Here is a 24317-nt window from a genome sequence, read left to right on the forward strand (position 1 = left end):
TGTGCCACTGCACACCAGCCTGGGCGACAGTGAGACTCCATCTCAAAATAAAATAAAATAAAATAAAATAATAAAATAAATAAAATAAAATAAAATAAACTTAGATATTTCTAAAGAGCATCTTCATGGACTTTTATTGCTATGAAAAACGTAGTAATTCCAGGTTATAAAACTTCCAAAGCAGTACCGTGTGGTGTAGGCTATAAAAATGTCTAGCTGATCCCATTAAATTTACAGTGATTAAAGATAAGAATGTGTAAAGCTGGTTGTAGTCATATCAGACAGAGACATCATAAATCGGGATAAACATTTCTAATTTTTATATATGAAAAATACTTTTTTGATATTAGCTTCATTTTGGCAGTTTCAGAATGATGTCTAGAGGCCATTAGAAATAATTGATTCACATTTTACAAGTTGTCTGCTATAGATGCTAATTAAAAGTCAAGATTCATAGGGAAAACTGTGTGTCTTATTTGTAGGGATTTAGAGGCAGTCTCTTCAAATTGTCCCAGTATTCATTGATTGGTTCATTCTGCATAGCTGTCACTAAAACAACTTACTGTGATTTTAGGCTCTTAAAGTAAGTTAGAAGCATAATAAAGATGAATTGGTATCTATCTACATATATGTATTGTCAGGATCTAGAATTTTGGAACCATACTTTACAAAAATTTGGTACACATCTAACAGTCTTTCAGATTATAATGAACAGTTGTTTTACAACTGAGCAGTAATGTAATTTTCAGTTAAGTGATGTTTTAGCTGTTTATAATAAAATTCACCATTTTAGCCATTTTAAATTGTACAATTGGTGGATTTTAGTATATTCACAATGTTATACAGTCATCACTACTGTCTAATTCTAGGACATTTCATCACCCATAAAAGAAACCCCATAACTGTTAAGCAGTTACACCCCGATATCCCCACTCTCAGTGCCTAGTAATCCCCAGTCTACTTTCTGTGTCTATGGAGACATTTCATAAAAATTGAATCATACATTATGTGGCCTTTTACATCTGGCTTTTGAAGTGCATCCACACTGTAACCTAGGAGTGGAGTTCTTGGGTGATGTAGTAAGTCTGTGTTTAACCTTTTGAGGAATTGCAAACTTTGTTCTCTGTACATTTATATTCCCACAGCTATGTAAGAGGATTCCAATCTCTCTATATACTCGCTTTGTAAAAAAATTATAACCATCCTAATGGGTGTGTAGTAGGATCTCATTGTGGTGTTTTTGTTTGTTTGTTTGGTTTTTGACACGGAGTCTTACTCTGTCACCCAGACTGGAGCGCAGTGGCGCGATCTTGGCTCACTGCAACCTCCGCCTTCTAGGTTCAAGCAATTCTCTTGCCTTAGCCTCCTGAGTAGCTGGGACTACTGGCGCCCACCACCACACCCAGCTAATTTTTTTTATTTTTTATTTTTTTATTTTTAGTAGAGACGGAGTTTCACAATATTGGCCAGGCTGGTCTCAAACTCCTGACCTCAGGTGATCCATCCTCAGCCTCCCAAAGTGCTGGGATTACAGGCATGAGCCACCGCAGCCAGCCCTCATTGTAGTTTTGATTTGCATTTCCGTAATTACTGATGATGTTGACATCTTTGCATGTGCTTCTTGATCATTTGTATCTTTTTTGGGGAGAAATGTCTATTCATATAAGAGTTTTAAAAATATATATTCTGGTACAGACTCTTAATCTCATATATGATTTGCAATTATTTCTCTCACTCTGTGGGTTTTTTCACTTTCTTGATAGTGTCCTTTGATGCTAAACTACAATTTATAAATTTTTTCTTTGGCTGCTTATGCTTTTGGTGTCATATCCAAGAAACCCTGGCCTAATCCAAGATTGCAAAGATTTACTTTTACATTTTCTTTTTATAGTTTTACCTCTTACACTTGGTTCTTAGTTCTTTGGTCCATTTTGAGTTAATTTTTGTATATTGTGTGAGGTGGGTATCAAATTCATTCTTTTGCATGTGGCCAGTTTTCTCAGCATCGTTTTTGAAAAGACTCTTCTTTCCCGCATTGAATAGTCTTGGCAACATTGTCAAAAATCATTGGCTGTAGATGCCGGGTTTATTTCTGGATTCTCCATTGTATTCCATTTATCTGTGTGTGTGTCTTTCTGCCAGTACCACACTGTATTGTACACTGTAGTACTGTAGTAAGTTTTGCAATTGGAAGTATGAGTCCTTACATTTTGTTCTTTTGGAAGATTGTTTTGTTTATTCTGGGTTCCTTGAATTTTCTCATGTGAGGTTTAGGATCAGCTTGCCAATTTCTGCAGAAAAAAAGCCAGCTGACATTTAAAGAAAGAATTGCTTTAAATCTGTAGATTAATTGGGGGAGTATTGCCACCTTAACAATATTAAGTCTTCGAGTACCTGAACATGGGACATCTTTCTGTTTGTTCAGGTCTCTTAAAATTTCTTTTGACAGTATTTTGTAATTTTCCAAGTATAAGTCTTGCACTTCTTTTGTTAAATTTATTCCTAAGCATTTTATTCTTTTTCATGCTATCGTAAGTGGAATTGTTTTCTTAATTTCATTTTTGGATTGTTCATTGCTAGTGTTTAAAAACACGATGGTATATTGATTATGTATCTGCAATCTTGCTGAACTCTATTAACTAATAGATTTTTTTGTAGATATCTTAGGCTTTTTTATATGGAAGATAATGTCATCTACAAGTAAAAATAGTTTCATTCTTCCTTTCCAATCTGGATGCCTTTTATTTCTTCTTCTTGCTTAATTCTTGGTTGTTTTTCTGGTTGCTACAAGCTTTTACTTAGGTTTCTAGGTTCCTAAAAAATGGATTATTACAGCTTTTGCCAATTTTTTTCTGTTTTTATGGAGGACTGGACTTTGGAGTTTCTCACTCTGCCGTTCTCGCTGATATCACTTATGATGTTTTTATTTAACCTGCCAAACGAGTTCATAATATGAGGGGGAACTGTGTGCCAAAGTTTTTATAGGTTTTATGAAGTTTGCACTTTACTAAATAATAGTTCATATTGAATAATCTACTTTAGTCATTGATCTTTTTACATGGGCCTTAATTTTGGAATTTAAGTTTTTTGTACCTTGGTGCTCTTAATGTTTGATATTTCTGTTATCTGTGTGTGTGTGTGAATAAGTACCTTTCATGGTCAGTGGGTTCTTAGAGTGAAATTTACTTTTGCAAAAACATTTGGTTAGTTTTATTTTGATGCATGAGATTCACAAATGATTCACTTACAACACTGAAAAATTTATTTAACAAAGATAATTTTTTTTAGCATATTGCAGATTTTCACATTTTCGGTGTATTAGGGTAACTTTAGTTTGTTCAAAATGCTTTTGCATGAATCATCTCACAAAGTGAGTGATTGATGTGCTTGCTGTTTATTTCCAACCTTTTAAAATAATTTCTTTAATGTTAACAACAGAGAAAAAAGTCTTTTCCCTCCCATTATGGATTCTTTTTTTTCCCAGAAAACTTAGTAGATTAATCTTGTGGGATGATATCTGGATGTTAGTTAACAGTTCACTTAAATGGAGATGGTTGGTTACGTTATGTTTCACTTGTTTTTTCTCTTTATAGTAATTTTGATTTTCTTGTGACAAATGAAATACATGGCCAGCACAGAAATGTAGAAGTTAGAGAAATTATTTATAATTTCCCTATACAAAGATACCTACTATAACGTTTAGCCTTTCCTAGCATTTATAGATGTGAATGTATGATCCGTTAATGGAGGGAGATTATTTGTTGGGGAAACTTGAAACAATTTATCTCTGCTGTTCCTGCAATTGCTGTGCCCACCTATATCATCACTGATTGGGATCTTAGTCCCATTCTGTAACATTTTTTGCTACTTTCAATTTTTAGACTATTCTCATGTAGATGTAATTAAGGCTTAACTCCATGGGTTTTCCTTACCCACCTCAAATGCAGCAAAAGCCATAGTCCTTGGCTACTTGGCTAAGATTGGACACTGTGATCCGGCAGTACTGCCTGCACCCTTTCCCACTTCCGGTCCTTACAGGTATGATGGGATGAGGAGGACAACAAAGGGCAAAATGCCATCTCCTCCTGAGCCAGGCAGTAGACCATCCCTGATTGCCAATAGATTAATAAATTCCTCCAATTTGATTTTAAATGCCAGTGTAAGCTTGGGATTAGGGTTTACATTTTCTCCAGACGTTTAGCCAGTTGTCTTCCTGTCTTTTTGGAAGTATTACATTCTCATTAAATAGATGTCGCTTTCCAAATTCTTTGCAATAGCATTGTATCATACTTGCTCCAAGGGTTGGGGGTAGTGAAAAATGAAATGCAGAGACAAACAACAGAAGTTAATTCTTGACCTCTGAGCTTCCAGAAGTTCAGTTTTTAGTAATTTTGGCATGATTAAGGATTTTTCAAAGGTAATTTTTATCTGTGTGGGATTTTTCACTTTGCATGATAATTTAATAATCTAACCTCTGAGTAAGATGCATTTCTTCATTACATGTTGTGATCTGTTTCTGGACTTTGTGTATTTCTTCATCTATAAGTTTCTGTGCTAGAATTTTACTGTTTTAATTTTTGAGATTTTGTGGTATTCTAACCCAGTAGTGTAAAGTCTCCCTTATTACTTTTTTCCTTCCAGTTGCTATATGTGGGGCATGGGGTGGATGGGGGAGGAGGGTCATTCTGTGGTTTTTCTACTAAAAAAAATTTAGAATAACTTTATGAACTCTTTCCTCCTCCTCTGTCCCACCTCTACACACCCTTCTTGGCTTTTTATTTGAATGACATTAAACCTGTAGCTTAAATTGAGGGAAATTTTATCTTTACAAATACTTTAAACTTCTCATTTAATTTATTTCCTTCTTTCCTCCCTCCCTTTTTCTGTCTTCTTTTTGTTGTTGTTGTTGTTGTTGTTTTTGGAGACAGAGTCTCGCTCTGTCATCCAGACTGCTGTGTAGTGGCGCTGCTATCTGGGCTCACTGCAAGCTCCGCCTCCTGGGTTCACACCATTCTCCTGCCTCAGCCTCCCGAGTAGCTGGGACTACAGGCGCCCACCACCACGCCTGGCTAAATTTTTTTTGTATTTTTAGTAGAGACGGGGTTTCACCATATTAGCCAGCATGGTCTCGATCTCTTGACCTCATGATCCGCCTGCCTCGGCCTCCCAGAGTGTTGGGATTACAGGCGTGAGCCACCGCGCCTGGCCTCTCTCTTCTTTCTCTCTCTCTCTTTCTTATTTTTTGAATGTTCCTCTTCCAAAATCTGTAGGATCTTCATTTAAATCTTGAGTATTTCCAATAATCTTAGAGTGGTTTGTTTTGGTTTTGTTTTGTTTTTGTTATTAACGGGACCTTTTTTTTCCATTATACTTTTCAGTCATTTTATCTTCAGGGACAAATTCTCAAAACGATTATGTAGCAGTGCTGATACTGGTGCAAAGGAAAGCTGTTGCCATTTAAGATACACTTCACTATGGAGTAGTTTGATTAAAAGTGCTCATAAGGAATAAATAGAAAATCCTTTTTGAAAGTGTCTTTGTAAAAGTCTCAGAGTTGGCTTGTGAAATGGCTCATTTTTGTGTTGTGGTGGTGATACTGTAATGGCTTTCTGATAAAAATGGAATGCTAGTAGGTCACTTATTTTGATCAGCTTTCAGTAAATTGACATTTACTTACATCATCTTAGAGATGACATACATGTTTTGATGATGTGTCTGCTTTGAACTATTTCTTGTTCTGTGTGTTGGTTTTTCAACAAAGACGCTTTGAGCCATTTTCATTTTTTCTTTCAAACAATTCTAGATTTGAAGTTAGTTGATAATTTTAGTTTCAATATACTGTTGTCTAATCATCGTGACTCCCCCAAGTTCTCTTTTATAGAGGAAGGTATTGTTCAGATGTATCTTGAAGATTATAATCTTGGTTGATTATTGCCTATTGTCACTTTAGAAATAGATGGTGATAACTTATGACTTGTGTTGTATAACCAGGTAGAAATATTGCTGTCTTCTCTGACCTAGCTTCTCAGAAAGATCATTAATGTATGATATTTAATAAACCATCTTAACAGTGATCAGCAAATTAATAAATTAGACCTCTATTCATGCTTAAATTATCAAAGCTAATCATTTAAATGAGATGTTCTATTTTAATTAAAATTTCTGGCACCATCGTTAATGAGACATAGAATTTCCACTAGTGTTTTTAGCTCTTACTTGGTGATTAGCTTTGATAGCATAATTATAAATAGAGCCCTTATTAATTAAGTTGCTGACCTTTCCCCAGTTATCTATTTATATACACACAGGCTTGGTAACGTCATATATTAGAGGTGTATCTTATAAGACAGTGGTAAGCAAATTAGGAGTTTTTACTTAAACTAAAACTATCTTTAACAGTAAAAATTTATACGTGAGTTTTGTAGTTTAGTTTTTTCCTTCTTTCTTAGATTTCATGTATTAAATGGCTTTTGAAATGTTAGCATTACATTTTAATATTTGGAAAGAAATATTAGCAGAATTTGAAAATTGTGATTATATGTGTAGTACCATAACGATTTCACAGTAAAACATGAAGCATATTTATAAACACACAATCATATATGGAGTTGATACTGAACCCAGAATCTCTTTAACAATCTCTCTGGCAGGGTAAATGGGCCTTTAAACAATATTAATGAATTATTTAAGACCTGAGGACTCTAAAATTAAACCTGAGCATCAGTCATTGGTAGGGTTGCCGTCTGAAAATAAAGGAACAATCTGATTGGCTGGAGATGTACGTAGAAGGAATACTCACCTCCTGAAACAGAACTGGGTGAAAGCAATAGGAAACAAAGTCAAGAAATAAGGAAAGAAAATAGGAGATAAGAATAGAAATAAGAATGAATAAGAAATGAGAAAAGAAAGGAAGGAAAGTGTGTTTAAACAGCCTAGGGGCCCACAAAACTACAGCGTTGATGGAGATGTAGAGGGATTTCTCTGTCAGAAATATTTTTCTTTTGCAGGCTACAGATGTTTTTCGAAAATTTTGGTTTGGGGGCCTTTGTCTTTCAACTTACTGTATAGGAAGTACCCTCTGGCAGTGGAAAAAAGAGGACATTTTTAACTTGTTGCCCAGAATGCATTTCATTGCAGTCAGTTAGCATGTCCTGTAGTTTTCTGAATTTAAATCACATAAATAGGCTTGGATTTGTCATCACACTTGGAATATTTTAGTGAGTCTATCAAATTGTTGATGGTTGTTAAAGATGATAGATGTTTGTACATTTTTATTTTTATTTTTTGAGATGGAGTCTCACTCTGTCACCCAGGCTGGAGTGCAGTGATGTAGTCTCAGCTCACTGCAACCTCTGTCTCCCAGATTCAAGCAATTCTCCTGTGTCAGCCTCCCAAGTAGCTGGGATTACAGGCGCCCACCACCACACCCAGGTAATTTTTCTATTTTTTTTTAGTAGAGATGGGATTTCACCACGTTGGCCAGGCTGGTGTCGAACTCCTGACCTGAGGTGATCTGTCCACCTTGGCCTCCCAAAGGACTGGGATTACAGGTATGAGCCACAGCGCCTGGCTTTGTTTGGACATTTTTAATTAAAAGTTAAAATATATTCTCATTGAAAAAGACTTTGATTTATCAAAGACTTCAAATCTTGTAAGTTTGTTTTTTTTTTTTTTTTTTTTTGAGACGGATTATCGCTCTGTCGCCCAGGCTGGAGTGCAGTGGCTGGATCTCAGCTCACTGCAAGCTCTGCCTCCCGGGTTCATGCCATTCTCCTGCCTCAGCCTCCCGAGTAGCTGGGGCTACAGGCGCCCGCCACCTCGCCCAGCTAGTTTTTTGTATTTTTCTAGTAGAGACAGTGTTTCACCGTGTTAGCCAGGATGGTCTCGATGTCCTGACCTCGTGATCCGCCCGTCTCGGCCTCCCAAAGTGCTGGGATTACAGGCTTGAGCCACCGCGCCCGGCCAAAATCTTGTAACTTTGGAACTAGTCAGGCCTTAAAGATCATTTAACTCCCCCCTTTTAAAAGGAAACTGAGGCACAAAGATATTATAGGACTTGTAACTTAAGCAGTTATTAACTCAAGGGAATGGAGACTCCTGACAGTCCCATGCATTTTCTGAAGCATCACACTGCTCTTCAGAGCTCTATTCCATGAGTAAGATTTATTCTTAGAAAATGAGAAATGATTGCAATTACACAGAACTAGATGTGGGGAAAAGCAAGATTATGTTCTTGTGAAGAATTCAGTCTTCAGTTGTGTAAAATTTGCCTTTTCTTTTTTCTGGGTGGTGGGGAGAAAGCGAGCTAGTTCATTTTAGAATTCTTGATTTCTTGAAATCTATCCAGTTGTAGCTGCTAAATGTTTGACTGCTCAAATGATTAATTTAGAGATTTCAAATATCAGAAATGTACTGAATTTCTCTACATTCTGTAAGAATAAACACACTTTCCAGCATTACATTTTTTCTAAAAGGTGTAAAATTTATTTAGTTGTAGTAATTATGAATCTTCAGAGAAAATGCAAATAGTTATGGGTCAAAGAGTAAACTTTTACTGGAAACTATTTTATTTCCTCTCCACCCCGACATTTGCTCATTGTAAGAGCTGTTGTGCTTTATAATTGTTAACTTCACTGTTTCATATTCAAGAAGAGTAAACAAGAGTCAGATAGATTCAAGGTAGCTCCAAATGTCACAGCAGTGAATCTGACATTTTTCTCTGAGATGTAATATTGTATTCATTCTAGTATCCCTTCTATGACCTTGTGTATGGATGTATAGGAAAATAATATTGCTTGGTAGGAAAATACTATTTGTAAATTGTAAGTGCCCTTGCCTCTGAGATGCTTCAAATGGCTTTTTTTTTTTTTAGACCCAAATTGATTTTGGTGCACTGTGTTGCAAAGTCACATTTATTTCAGTATATGGGCATACCTTGTTTTATTGTACTTTGCTTTATTGCATTTCACAGGTCCTATATTTTTTATAAACTGAAGGTTGATGGTAACCCCTTGTTGAGCAAGTCTAGAAGCGCCATTTTCCCGACAGCATGTGCTCACTTTGTGCCTCTGTATCACATTTTGACAATTCTCACAGTATTTTAAACTTTTTCATTATTTCTTTTTCTGTTGTGATCAGTGATCTTTGATGTTACTATTGTAATTGTTTTTGGGCAATCAGTGTTATGTGTATTCTGACTGCTCCATCGACTTGCTGTTCCCCATCACTCAGTCTCCTTGGGCCTCCCTATTCCCTGAGATACAACAGTATTGAAATCAGGCCAGTTAACAACCCTACCACGGCCTCTATTTAAGTAAAAGGACAAGTTGCATGTCTCTCACTTGAAATCAAAAACTAGAAATCGTTAAGCTTAGTGAGAATGGCATGTCAAAATCTAAGATTGACCAAAAGCTAGGCCTCTTATGACATAACAGTTAGCCAAGGTGGGAATGCAAATGAAAAGTTCTTGAAGGAAATTAAAAGTGCTACTTTAATGAATATATGGATGATAAGAATGTAATGAAATAGCCTCATGGCTGATGTGGAGAAAGTTTGAGTGGTCTGGTTAGAAGATCAAACCAGCCAGAACATTCCCTTAAGCCAAAGCCTAATCCAGAGTAAGGCCCTCACTCTCTTCAATTCTGTGAAGGCTGAGATAAATGAAGAAGCTGGAGAAGACAAGTTGGAAGCTAGCAGAGGTTGGTTCATGAGGTTTAAGGAAAGAAGCCATCCCCCTAACATAAAAGTGCAAGATGAAACAGCAAGTGCTCATATAGAAGTTGCAGCAAGTTACCCAGAAGATCTAGCTAAGATCATTGATGAAGATGGCTATACCAAACAACAGATTTTCTGTGTAGACAAAACAGCCTTTTTTTGGAAGAAGATGCCATCTAGGACTTTCTTAGGGAGAGAGGAAGAAGTCAATACCTGGCTTCAAAGCTTCAAGGAACAGGCTGACTCTCTTGTTAGGAACTAATGCAGCTGGTGACTTTAAGTTGAAACCAGTACCAGTTTACCATTCCAAAAATCCTAAGGCTTTGAAGAATGGTGCTGAATCTACGCTGCCTGTGCTCTATAAATGGAACAGTAAAGCCTGGATGACAGCATATCCATTTTACAACATGGCTTACCAATGTTTTAAACCCACTATTGAGACCTACTGCTTTGCTGGTGGGAGAGGGGGGGATTTTTTTTTTTTTAAAGATTCCTTTCAAAATGTTACTGCTCATTGACAATGCAGTTGGCCACCCAAGAACTCTGATGGAGCTGTACAAGCACATGAATGTTGTTTCCATGCCTGCTAACACATCTGTTCTGCAGCCCATGGGTCAATTAGTAATTTTGACTTTCATGTCTTACTATTTTAAGAAATACATTTTGTAAGGCTATAGCTGCTACAGATAGTGATTCCTCTGATGGATCTGGGCAAAGTCAATTAAAAACCTTCTGGAAAGGATTCACCATTCTAGATGCCATTAATGATTCTCTGGCTAAAAAATTTAAGAACAAAAAATATATACTGTATTGCTAAAAAATGCTTTATTGTTGCGATTCTTGGAAAGAGATCAAACTATCAATATGTACGGGAATTTGGAAGAAGTTGATTCCATCACCATGAATGACTTTGAGGGGTTCAAGACGTCAGTGGAGGAAGTAACTTGCAGATGTGGTGGAAATAGCATGAGAACTAGAATTAGAAGTGGAGCCTGAAGATATGATTAACTTGCTGTAATCTAATGATAGAGCTTGGATAGATGAGGAATTTCTTCCCTTTTGAAGAGAAGGGTCTTGCTTTATCACCCAGACTGGAGTGCAGTGGTGTAATCATGACTCACTGCAACCTTGACCTCCTGGACCCCGGCAATCCTCCTACCTCAACCTCCTGAGTATCTGGGGCTACAGGCACATACCACCATGCCTGGCTAATTTTTTTGTTTTTCTGTTTTTGTTTTTTTGTTTTGTTTTGTTTTTGGTGTTTGTTTGTTTGTGTCTCACTATGTTACCCAGGCTGGACTTGAACTCCTGGCCTCAAGTGATCCTCCCGCCTTGGCCTCCCAAAGTTTTGGGATTACAGGCGTGAACCACTGAGCCCAGTGAGGACTTTCTTATTATGGATAAGCAAAGAAAGTGGTTTTTTGAGATGGAATCTACTCCTGGGAAGATGCTGTGAACATTGCTGAAATGACAACAAAGGATTTCAAAGGATTTAGAATATTCCATAAACTTAGTTGATAAAATACTGGCAGGATTTAAGAGTCTTGACTCCCATTTTGAAAGAAGTTCTGTGAGTAAAATACCATCAAACAACTTTGTGTGCTATAAGGAAATCTTTTGTGAAAAGAAGAGTCAACTCATGCAGCAAACTTTATTATTGTCTTATTTTAAGAAATTGCCACAGCCACCCTAGCCTTCAGCAACCACCACCCTGGTCAGTCAGCAGCCATCAACATCAAGGCAAGACCTTCTGCCAGCAAAAAGATTACAACTTGCTGAAGGTTCATAGAAGTGTTAACATTTTTTAGCAATACAACATATATTTTTTGTTCTTAAATGTTTTAGCCAGAGAATCATAAGCAATACATTGATTAAGGCATATACATTTAAAAAAAAGTCTAAAGAAACAGTGTCTCACTATGTTGCACAGGCTGGAGTGCAGTGGCTATTCATGGGTGTGATCATAGCTCATTTACGCCTCAAGTGATCCTCCCTCTTCAGCCTCCCAAGTAACTGGGCCTACAGGCGTGTGCTACCATGTCTGCCTTTATATGTTGTGTTTTTTAAAACATATAATGCTATTGCACACTTAATAGATTATAGTATAGTATAAATATAATTTTTACATGCACTGGAAAACCAGAAAATTCGCGTGACTCACGTTATTGCAGTATTAGCTTTATTGCAGTAGTTTGGAACTAAACCTGCAATATTTCTAAAGTATGCCTGTCTCTCTCTCTCTCTCTCTCTCTCTCTCTCTCTCACACACACACACACACACACACACACACTCTCTCTGTCTCTCTCTCTCTCTCTCTCTCTCTCCTCTCTCTCTCTCTCTTTTTAAGACGGTCTCCCTCTGTCACCCAGGCTGGCGCTGCAGTGTATGATCTTAGCCCACTGCAACCTCCGCCTTCCAGGCTCAAGTGATCCTCCCACCTCAGCCTGCCAAGTAGCTGGGACTACAGGTGCATGCCACCACACCCAGCTAATTTTTGTATTTTTTGGTGGAGACAGGGTTTCCCTATGTCACCCAGCTGGTCTCGAGCTCTTGAACTTAAGCAGTCTGCCCACCTCGGCCTCCAGAAGTGCTGGGACTACAGGCTGTTTCTAGCTTTTATCTTAGGTTCAGTGGAGTATGCGCGCAGGTTTGTTATATGGGTAAATTGCATGTTGCGGGAGTTTGGTCTGTATCTTTCTTTTAAGGAAAACAATTAATAAAATCTAGAAATCTACTAGAGTTTTGGGAACAAAGATACATTTTTGCTACTGTCATTATGATTGAATTTTATAAGGCTAAAGTGACATTAAAATTACTTTAAAAATTATATGAAAATAATGCAATTTATTTTTTTAAAGTTTTAAAAATAATATAAAATAAATAGTGAAGGATGTCATAGTTACCTAGGCAAGAGGTGGTTGTGGCTTGTGATATCAGTGGAAATGGTGAGAAATAAATTCAGAATCTACTTTGCAGATAGAACCTAGAGGAATTCTTGATGGATAGGTTATGATTAGAAATGAAATAAGATTTAAAATTGAATTCTTCAGCCCTGATAGGCTCATTTTGACTGACCAGGAGCTCCTGTGGCAAGGCGCTGCCTTACTGAACAGTACAGACACAAAACATTCCCATCGCCACAGGAAATGGTTTTTGGACAGCATTGCTTTAGAGAAGGACTCATATCCTTCAACTGTGAAATTGTCTATTATTATTCATCTTTTTTTGATAATTTTCTAGCAGTATTTTTCTCCATGTCTCACTTTCTGAAACTTCTTTTGATAAGATGTTGGGCCTTCTAGATTCTCCAAATCTTTATTTCCTGTCATACTTTGTTACCTTTGTACTTTTTCTTACTTTCAGGAAGATTTCCTTGATTTTATCTATAAGCACTTCTGTTGCATTTAATATTTGAGCCCTCAGGTTTTATCACAAGAGTTCTTTATTCTGAGCTTTTTCCTTTTTCGTGACATCTTGTTTTCCAAGTGCTGTGCCTTTTCTGAGAGCACCAATTAGAGGGTTTGTTGTTTTGTTTTCAATTTTTAATAAGAACTAAAACAATGTTCTAAAATATTTTTAAAATATCACTATTGTTTCTTTCTGGGTCTCCCTTTTTTCAACTTATTTATCTGGGTCCATCTTTTATGCTGGAGACCTTCCTTAAAAGTCTGGTAATCCTTGATTATCTTTTTTTTATGAGACAGAGTTTTGCTCTGTCGCCCAGGCGGGAGTACAGTGGCACATCTTGGCTCACTGCAACCTCAGCTCCCTGGGTTCAAGCAATTCTTTTGCCTCAACCTCCCAAGTAGCTGGGATTACAGTCACCTGCCACCACTCCCGGCTAATTCTTGTATTTTTAGTAGAGATCGGGTTTCACCATGTTGACCAGGCTGGTCTCAAACTCCTGACCTCAAGGAGGGTGATCGGCCCTCCTTGGCCTCCTAAAGTGCTGGAATTACAGGCATGAGCCTCCGCGCCCGGCCGCTTGATTATCTTTCACTAAAAAGCAACTTAGGAGTTTTGTGTATATCACAGGATATATTGCCTGGCAGGCCTTTCGCTGGGGACTTTTTAGTGCTTGAATCCATGTGGAGGACTTCGTTTTTCCTGGATTTTTGCTGGTCTGTCTCCTTATCTTTTTGTCTGTATTGTAGGTACCTGGCTGGCTGTGTCCGACTAGTTGTTGTGGGGAGGAGTATAATATGAGTCCAGCTGTTTCCTGTATAGTCTTTCATTTATCCCCCAATTTTATCCCTTCATCTTTCTTTCATTTTATATTAGTTGGCATTTCTCAGGCGCAAGCCTCTGTGGAATTCTGCTAGGTGAATTGTTTCCCTTCTTGGGTGGTAGCTGTAATTTCATTCTTCTTCCACAGACACCATTCCTCCATCCAGTCTCCATGTATTCTGGAAATGTGTCCTCTATTGATGACCAGTCTCATGGTCTTGATTGTTGTATATCTTTTATATTCATTTATTATTATTTTAGTGGAGTCTTGGGCCAATAGCCACCATTAACTGGGAATCATGCTTTTAAAAAATGATTTTATAGTTTATCAAGTGCTTTTCAATAGATTACATCACATGAACCCATAGATATGAACCCACAGATATGAACCCACAGATATTACTGTTGTAAACTACAGTTTATTCATCACACGTTATCTGGCTTGTTAATAAATGGATGACTTTTTTTTTTTTTGAGACGGAGTTTCGCTGTGTCGCCCAGGCTGGAGTGCAGTGGCGCGATCTCGGCTCACTGCAAGCTCCGCCTCCCGGGTTCCCGCCATTCTCCCGCCTCAGCCTCCAAGTAGCTAGCTGGGACCCGCCTCAGCCTCCGAGTAGCTGGGACTACAGGTGCCCACCACCTCGCCCAGCTAGTTTTTTGTATTTTTAGTAGAGACGGGGTTTCACCATGTTAGCCAGGAGGGTCTCGATCTCCTGACCTCGTGATCCACCCGCCTCGGCCTCCCAAAGTGCTGGGATTACAGGCTTGAGCCACCGTGCCCGGCCTAATAAATGGATGATTTTTAATCTTATAGTGATAGTCCTCTCCTTACACCATCCTAGTTTTTTCTCTCTAGGGAACTGTACGTATCTAGCAAACTGTAGCATATTGCTTTAGGCAGAAAATAATTTGAGGGGGAGCTAAATTGAAATAAGTTAGTAGACCCTAAGTGTTCTACAATCAAGGATTTCTTCCTCAAATCTTGGGGAAATTAAATAGATTAGTTTTAAGTAAATGAAGAAAAAAATGCAGCTTATTAAATCTCGTAAGAGTGTTCATGACATGGAAAGATATCGATGATATTTCAATGAAAAATTACCAGGCAGTGTGTAATGTCTCATTTTAAATTATATGTTTAAAGATGTAGCTAATATCCAGTTTTCCCACTTTAGCTATGTTAAGTTGATCACTATATTTCGGTGATCAGATGATGTCATTCTGATCTATTGATTTTTAAATTTCCCAGCAACTTTTCAGATTTTAGCAGCTGTCGATGGTTATTGCTTAGATCTGTTGTTTCATTAGAGACGGCAAAATGATTATTTAAAACTTTTTGAATTTCTTTTTTATTTATTTTTCTTTTATAAAGGAGAACTTTTCCTCATTGAATATTTAATTACTACCTAAAATATAGTCTATATAGAAAGGGCAGGATAAATGTTTAATCCTTGCCCTTTATTAGTCAATTTTGAGAGTAATGAATTGAGGCCTTAGCAGGCCTCAGGATGATCATTGAGGCTTTTTTTTCCCCTTCTTTTTGCACTTTGAATATTATTATTTGATATGTATTTGAGTTTTTACTTTATTGTAGTCATTATACATTTTGACACCTTGTCCCCTATCTTTGACCAATGGAAGCTTATTAGAAATATTAGAAATGTTTTACATTGAGTGAAAATGGAAATACAGCCTGTCCTAATTTGTGTGATGCAGTTCAAGCCATGTCAGAGGGAAATTTATAGCTTATATTAGAATTTAAATTTATAGCTTGTATTAGAATTTAATAAAAGCTTATATTAGAAAAGAAGTAAGATCTCAGATCAGTAATCAAAAGTTTTACCCCAAGAAATTAGAAAAAGAAAAGCAAAATAAATTCAAATCAAGAAGAGGGAAGGGAATTTCAAACATGAGAACAGAATTTAATACAATTCAAAACAGAAAAGCAATAAAGGAAAATCAGTAAAACCCAGTTAGTTTTTCAAAAAGATTGGTAAAATTGATAAACCTTTAGCAAGATTGACAAAGACAAAAAGAGGATGCAAACTACCTGTATTAGGAAGGATACTGGGTCACTACAGACCCAGTAGACATTGAAAGGATGGTAATAAGGGAGCACTACAAACAACTCTGTGCACATACATTCAGCAACGTATATAAAATGAACCACTTCCTTAAAACTTCCCCAAAGATGAAATAGACGGCATATGGATAGTCTTGTAACTGTTAAAAACTGAATTTGTAACTAAAACCTTCCAAAAAAGACATCTCTAGGCCCAAATGGTTTTAGCATGGAATTCCTCCAAAAATATGAAGAAGAAAACCACCAACTTACACAATCTTTTCCAGAGAATAGAACACTTCTCGATTTATTGTGTATGGCCAGCATTATTCTGATACCAAAACTAGATAACGGCAGTACAAAAGAAGAAAACCACAGATCCACTTCCATGAATATCAATGTAAGCATCCTCAGCAAGACATTAGCCATTTTGAATGGGGCTTGTCTCTAGAATGCAAGTCTGGTGTGGTATTTGAAAATAAATTAATGTAATACACCATACTAACAATCTAAAGAGAAAAATCACACAATCATATCAGTAGACATAGGAGAGAAACCACATGCATTTGACAGAATGCACTATCCACTGATGATGAAACTCTTGGTAAACTAGAAATGGAAAGGAACTTCTTCACCCTGTTAAAGGGCATCTATAACAATCCTGCAGCTACCATCATACTAATAGTGAGAGATGTAATGCTTCTAAGATTAGGAATAAACAAGACATTTGCTCAACATTCTTCTTCAACACTGTGCTGAAAGACTTAGCCAGTGCAATAAGGCAAGAAAATAAATGGCATTAGGGATTGGGAAGGAAGAAATGAAGCTGTCTCCATTCACAGATGACGTGGTTGTCAGTATAGAAAAAGCCCAAAGAATCTCCCAGTTCCTTGGGAGATTCCTGTAACTGATGTGAATTTAGCAAGGTCACAAGATACAAGGTCAACACACAAAAATCAATCAATCTATCTGTCTCTCTCTCTCTTCATATATATATATATTATATATATATATATATATATATATATATATAAATCTCCAATATATCTAATTTGAAAAGCATTAAAAATTTTCCAGTTTCAATTTTGCTTTTCTGACATAAATTGATCATATTCATAATATAATTTGAAACTGAATTTCATATTTTATCTACACATTTATCTCTGTCAATAGCTATAGATAAGTTATACAATACTTCACTGGAGCCTGCTGTGCATGTCAACTGAGTGATTACTTTGGATTTCAGTTTGGAAGATACAAATGATACACATTTTCTATAAAGTTTAATTGAATATTGTCTCTTATATCAGCCTTCCATTTCTTTCTGAGTTTTAGTTTTCTTCCTTTAAGCTTTCTGGTTCATATGTCTATTCATTGTAAAAAGGTTTTTGTTTATACTACTGGTTTGTGTATGTTCATAATTTAATGAAAAGGGGCTTATAAAGTTAACGCGTGAAATTCACGAGAGTATATTGAGTGTTCTGTGTCACCAGGAGACTTGGTTATCATAACCTGCTCTTTCTGAGCCCATATCCAACGTTAGTTTTGTACTTTGGTATTCATATATGAAAACTTTAGAAGATAATCCCCTGAAGATTGTGACTAAACACTCAGGGGATAGTCATAAAAAGAAATACTACATTTCAATTTTAAGAGCTAATTGTCTTCATTGCAAACCTCAATTAAAAAAAAAAAAAAAAAAAACGCACTGCACAGCCATTGTGATCCAGGGTTGTCAGGCATAGAGCACACTGTGCAGTTTAGAAAGGTTACTTATTCCACTCACTACCGTAATTTAATGCCTTAGACAAAGAAATTTCAAATGTGCTGATTACATTCCTAGTCGACACTAAATTAATTTGCATGGTTAATATTCTAGAAAACTAAATCAAATTCATAATGATTTGACCATTGAAAACAATTGCCTTTAAAGCAGAGTAAAATTAAACATGAATTGAGATACTATGCTTAGAAACAGATCTATAAAATTATATGAAAAAAGAAATTAATTAGATGGCAGTACTACCTCTTGCCTTCCTCCATTCAATAGCTAAGACTTTGGAAATGGAGGCACTCAAAACTTAATAGTGAGAGAAGTGTTCTCCTCCCCACTTTCCTGCCTCTCTGTACAAGGGCAGCCAGTCCAGACCCATTTTCTTCCCTAGTTTATATCCTAGTGGTTCCATCTACTTTGACTTAATATTCTCAGTGCTTACCCTCACAATTTTCACATTTAATTGGCTTGATAATGTCTGCTTGTGCTATTTTATATTTCCAGAAGCCATCCTGTTATTGCTGTGCCAATTCATCTCTCTGCCTTCTTTTTAATCCAACCTCCAGTTCCTGATTTTCAATTATTGCTAACAACATTGGTGAAAGTACAATTTCTGAGAGTCATAATTGACCGCAGACTGAACAGCAAATTTATTATTTGCTATCCAAAAAAGAAAAGAGGAAAAAGAAAGGGGCAATAAAACACCAATTCCATTCTGTCATTTGAGACTGAACATGGAATCTTATCTTTATATATTATATTAAAATAATTATATAGCAATGAACCCTTCCTGTGTGCCAAGAACTGTTGTAAATGCTATGCATCCTTATTTAATTCTCCCAACAATCCCAAGATGTGGGGACTGTGGGTAATTCATGTTACAAAGAAGTTAAATCAATTGCCCAAGGTGACACTGCCAATAAAAGTCGGAGTCTGAAGTCTAACACAGACAGTCTGGCTTTAGATGGAGACTGGTACCTAACCACTGCTGTACATTGCCTTGCCGTTAGAATTGACTCTGAATATTGATCACAAGAATCTGGCAAGAACAAATTGAACAGCACTTGGGTAACTATAAAAAAATTTTGACGTGGCTGCCACATAGATCTTGTTAGAAGGGTTAAAGGAATTTGGCTTGTGCAAATACAGGGAGTTTAGGGAGGAGAAAATATACTGAATAAGTTAATTGGGTTTCAAACATATAAAATATTTTTTTGAATAAATGAATGAGTATTCTGTGTCATTTGAAGTTTGACTAAAAGAAATGCAGTGGAGTCTAGTCAAGAGTACTTATGTTGGACAGGAGGAATCACATCTTGCCATCAGGTCTAAAGAAAAACAAATTGTGATGTTATAAAGGAAGGACCCAAGAGATAAGTCTAGAATAGATGGCTCTGCTCAAGAGGGCCATGACTCAATCGACTGTACTTTACCCATTTAATTTTGATCGGATTTGCGCGTTCATACTTTTTCTTAATCTACTATTATCTAAAATGTCAATAGAATTTTAGAACTGCAAGTAACTACTTCAGTTTCCATATTCTACAGATAAGAAAACAGAATCAGAAATCAGACATGTATTGTCAGGACTATGCAGTGAGGAACAGAACTGAGTTTTGAGCCCAGGTCTTCTGACACCATGTCCAGAGCCTAGCCTGCCCCCTCCCCCACCCTTTTTCTTTTTGGTGGGTGTAGGGTGGAGGGAGGGTTTCACAGTCAACAGAATATTCTTGAGAATTTTTACTTTATATAGTGAGATTGCTATGGAGTGAAAAGAGAGAGGACTATGGCACAAGGTGCACTGATTTATGAAATGTTATTTTTCTTTGTGTAGTATGAGCCCAGAGGACCTGGTCGGCCCTTGTACCAAAGAAGAATCTCATCTAGCTCAGTTCAACCTTGTTCTGAAGAAGTAAGCACTCCTCAAGACAGTCTGGCTCAGTGTAAAGAGCTTCAGGACCACAGTAATCAATCTTCTTTCAACTTTTCATCCCCGGAGTCCTGGGTAAACACCACCTCATCTACTCCTTATCAGAACATTCCGTGCAATGGATCCAGCAGAACAGCTCAGCCCAGAGAGTTGATAGGTAAGACAGAGTTGGTGGCTAAAACTAATCTCTACTCCTCAGCTCCCGGATATCTGTGGGATTTTTGGGTTTTTTTCTTCAGGGCTGAGTGGGGCAAGTGGGAGTTGGTTAGATTAATATGTTTTCAAGGATTTGTTGTCAGTAAAGTGTTGACAATTTGCTATATAATAGAGTCTGGCCACGAGAGAGACCAGTAAAGTCTAACATTTTGAGATTTAGGAATCCTGTGTTTATTCCTTTATTCTGATAAACTGTAGAACTTCATGGCTAAAGAACAAAAAGGGCATAGAAAGAGATTGGAATGGATAAGACACTCTAAACTTGTACTGTCTGATGGAAAATCTAGAGTCTTCCTCTTTAGCCTTAAAGATGAATGCACTTTGATCTTTCCTCTGTTCTCTTTTTTATATTGAATGTAAAGAAACTAATTATATTGCTTGAATTCTCTAATTCCTTCTCTTTGTATGCTGTAGACGTTGATCTTTGTGAACAAGTGTGAGATCTTTGTGTGGTGAATTTTTGCCCAGTAGCATCAATTTTTTATTTGAAACAAATTTTGTTCATCTTTAGAATGTGAATCTATTGTTTCCGTAACTGGCCCATTTTTGAGTATGTGCCATGCAAGCATATTTTTAGAACAATAGACGTGGTAGAGAAAAAAAAAAATTTAAAGCTTTTGCTTTTATTTCCTGGCAAAAGACATTGTCATTTTAATCTTTAAACATTTGTTAGTACCTGTTAGGAGTAAACTGCTGTATTTTGCCTCGGGTTGCTTTGTCTTTTGTTGTTGTTGTTGTTGTTGTTTTTGAGATAGGGTCTCACTCTGTCGCCCAGGCTGGAGTGCAGTAGTGCAATCTCGGTTCACTACAACCTCCACACCCCAGGCTCAAACGATCCTCCTGCCTCAGCCTCCCAAGTAGCTGAGACTATAGGCATGGGCCACTATGCCTGGCTAATTTTTGTGTTTATTTTTGTAGAAATGGGGTTTCGCTGTGTTTCCCAGACTGGTCTCAAACTCCTGAACTCAAGCGATCTGCCCACCTCAGCCTCCCAAAGTGCTGGGATTACAGGCATGAGCCATCGTGCCTGGGTGCTTTGTCACTTTTTTGTTTGTTTGTGAGATGGAGTCTCACTCTGTCACCCTGGCTGGAGTGCAGTGGTGCATTCTCAGCTCACTGCAACCTCTGCCATTTGGGCTCAAGCGATTCTCCTGGCTCAGCCTCCTGAGTAGCTGAGATTATAGGTATCTGTCACCATGCCCAGCTAATTTTTATATTTTTAGTAGAGGCGTGACTTCACCATGTTGGCCAGGCTGACCTCAAGTGATCCACCTGCCTTGGCCTCCCGAAGTTCTGGGATTACAGGTGTAGCCTGCTTTGTCACTTTCAAAGTATAAATAGTATAAATACACTGGTATAAATAACACTCATGTTATATTTGAATTTCCTGGCAAACATCTACATTACAAATCAGTGATGATAATTTGTTACTTTTTTGGTTGTTGTATTATAATTTTTTTAAAGATAACATCATTTCTCTTCTTCTTTTTCTTTCTTTTCTTAACCTAAGTTTTAGGATAGCTTTTGGCCAAAATTAATAAAAAGCTGACCCAAGCTGATAAGGTAGAAAGTTCCTGAGCAAATGCTCATGTCATTTATGGTATCATTTCTGCAAATATGAAGTCATTATTTTCTTCATTGCTTGGAGACGTACTGTGGTATTTTTAAATTGAAAGTATCACTTAGTTAAGCATTAAAAAATTAATTCAAATCATGAGTGTCCTGAAGCACAACTTCTTGTTTATCAATTTTTTATTTTTAGAGAGTTGTAGTAGTGGTATCAGACATAAAATAATTACATGAGAGACTTCTTACTGAAGTTAGAAATTTATTTCTTGAGCTTGAAGAAAACTGTTTATATTATATTGGTTTGAAATTTTAAAAAGATCATTGTGTTTGATATGGATATCAGTTTACAATTAAACTGTAAGCCTAAAATAGAAACCCCATCTTTGGCCTTTTTAAACTTTGAATTTCCCATTTTAACACTGAATACACTTTAGGCTCTTAGTAAATGCTTGTGAAGAAAGGAGATAATGAAACTAGATTCTTTGCAATTATAAGGGGGTGACCCAGTTGCACTGCAGAGGGTGGGGAGTCGCTCCTCCAACACAGGTATGTTTGGTTTCTGTTCACTTACCTGGTGACAAGACATATTTTAGCAGACATTTTCTTTTAATGCATGGGATGAAAATTTTAGAGTAGAGATGTGTTTTTTGTTTTGTTTTGTTTTGTTTTGTTTTTGAGATGGAGTCTTGCTCTTGACACCCAGGCTGGAGTGCAATGGCACCATCTCGGCTCACTGCAGCCTCTGCCTCCTGGGTTCAAGCAATTCTCCTGCCTCAGCCTCCCGAGTAGCTGGGATTACAGGCGCCTGCCTAATTTTTATATTTTTGGTAGAGACTGGGTTTCACCATGTTGGCCAGGCTGGTCTAGAACTCCTGACTTCATGATCTGTCTGCCTCAGCCTCCCAAAGTGCTGGGATTACAGGCGTGAGCCACCGCGCCCAGCTGAGATGTGTATTTTGAAAAATATTCGTTGTAAGACTAGTGAAATTCATAGTTTCAGAGAATGTTTTTTCTTATTGGGAATATATACATGATTAACTTGTAGCGATCTTGTATTCATGGTTAGACAAGGATGTAGGCATTAGGTTAAACTGCTTCTAAAATATTATTTTCTGAGTATTTATTTAATTGAAAAAAATTTAAAACTAGGCTGGACATGGTGGCTCACACTTGTAATCCCAGCACTTTGGGAGGCCAAGGCAAGTGGAACACCTGAGGTCAGGAGTTCAAGACCAGCTTGGCCAACATGGTGAAACCCCATCTCTGCTAAAACCACAGAAATTAGCCAGTCATGGTGATGCGTGCCTGTAATCCCAGCTACTTGGGGGCTGAGGCAGGAGAATCACTTGAACCCAGGAGGCGGTGGTTGCAGTGAGCCGAGATCACACCACTGCCCTGCAGCCTGGGCAACAGAGCAAGACTCCGTCTCAAAAAAGACAAAACAAACCAAAAAAAAACCAGTTAAAACTAATTACATTGCTATGAAACAGAGAACATTGTTAAATAAGTCTTAATAAAGTAAATAAAAATAGTAAGTTCTTGAACAACCAAAGCCATGTTTGTTTTATATATTATTTTAGACAGCAAAGAACATTTTTATATTGAAATATTTGTTAAATTGTTCTTGAAAGCAATTGTTTTATTCACAAAATCAGTGACATTTAGAGGGAAAAGTGATAAATATACTAGAAAGATGTTAAAGGCTTTAAAATCATTTTGAACAATATTATGAATTTTTAAAATTTTAAAATAGCACTGTAAAATTAGCATATTGAATAAATAAAATACTCAAGCTAAAACGTGAAATATTTTCACCTTAACCTCCGAATTCTAGTTTTATGTTATATTGGACAGCTGTATTGCTGATGTTAACATGCTTTTGAAACTTTGTCATATTGAGTGTAAAGTAGCTTCCATCAGGTGTCACTAGTGTGTTTTAGAGGAAATGAACCATTGTAGTTTGGGTTTTAAAAAGAAATATTAGTGGGATTTCTTGGGGTTTCAGTTTTTTTACTTATTTTGAACTGAAGGATAGAGCTACCTCACTAAATACTTGAAGATCAAATATCTGAGGTCATTCTATTTGATGATTGTCTTAAGCTACATCTGATTGCAAGAAACAGAAACCAACCCAAAGTAGCTCAGGTAAAAACGGTTTTACTGGAAATAAGGTCCAGGCAGTCCAGCTGGGTTGATGAAGGGAGCTGGATAGTTTTCTGGTCACTGTGTTTAAACCATGGAAGGTGCATAGCCCAAAGTGCCTGGCCCATGGTAAATAGCCACTCCATGTGATGATCTCAGCATCTCCCTTCAGGCCTATGGCTTCCTCTGTGTACCTGTTCGTTTGTCCTGCTTTTCTGTGAATTGGTCTTCTGTGTATTTCAAGTAATCTAGCTAAAGGTCTTACTTTACCTCTCTGTCTGCACCCACACCCCACACCCCCCCCCCCCCACCCCCGCCACCGCCCCTGCCTCACATACACATACTGAAATTTCTGGGAAAAGAAATTCAGCCCAATATGAATCAAGTATGTTCCAGTGGGACACTTTCTTCCTGATATGAACACAAGGAAGGAAGAGACAGTCTCTGGCCCGCTAACCACAGGGCCATCAAGAAGCAGAGTGCCATACTCATAGAGCTCAGTGAGAAAGATGGCGTGGTCCTCTCCCTCGAGGAGCTATCTAGTTTGGGAAATAAGATTAACATACATAAAGCAATAACATCAATATTACATGGCATAAAACTAAGTGCTAAATGTGCAGTATAGACACTGTACCCTTGTACCCTTAAAGATGGTGGAGTAGTTGGGAGAAAACTTTGTACAAGA

At 37.2% G+C, this 24317-nt stretch overlaps 1 protein-coding gene across 6 annotated transcripts in view; it reads left to right on the forward strand.

The window, feature by feature from the left end:
* Positions 1-24317, forward strand: part of HELZ (helicase with zinc finger) — a 194101-nt gene that overhangs the window by 158858 nt on the left and 10926 nt on the right. For all 6 annotated transcript variants that reach the window (XM_033183899.1, XM_033183898.1, XM_033183902.1 and 3 more), the window contains one exon: positions 19610-19862. In XM_033183899.1, the coding sequence (XP_033039790.1) occupies positions 19610-19862 (253 nt within the window). The remainder of the gene's footprint in view (positions 1-19609; positions 19863-24317) is intronic.

The sequence above is a fragment of the Trachypithecus francoisi genome, unplaced genomic scaffold (genome assembly GCF_009764315.1).
Source record: "Trachypithecus francoisi isolate TF-2019V2 unplaced genomic scaffold, Tfra_2.0 Lachesis_group20, whole genome shotgun sequence".
In the NCBI taxonomy this organism is placed as follows: domain Eukaryota; kingdom Metazoa; phylum Chordata; class Mammalia; order Primates; family Cercopithecidae; genus Trachypithecus; species Trachypithecus francoisi.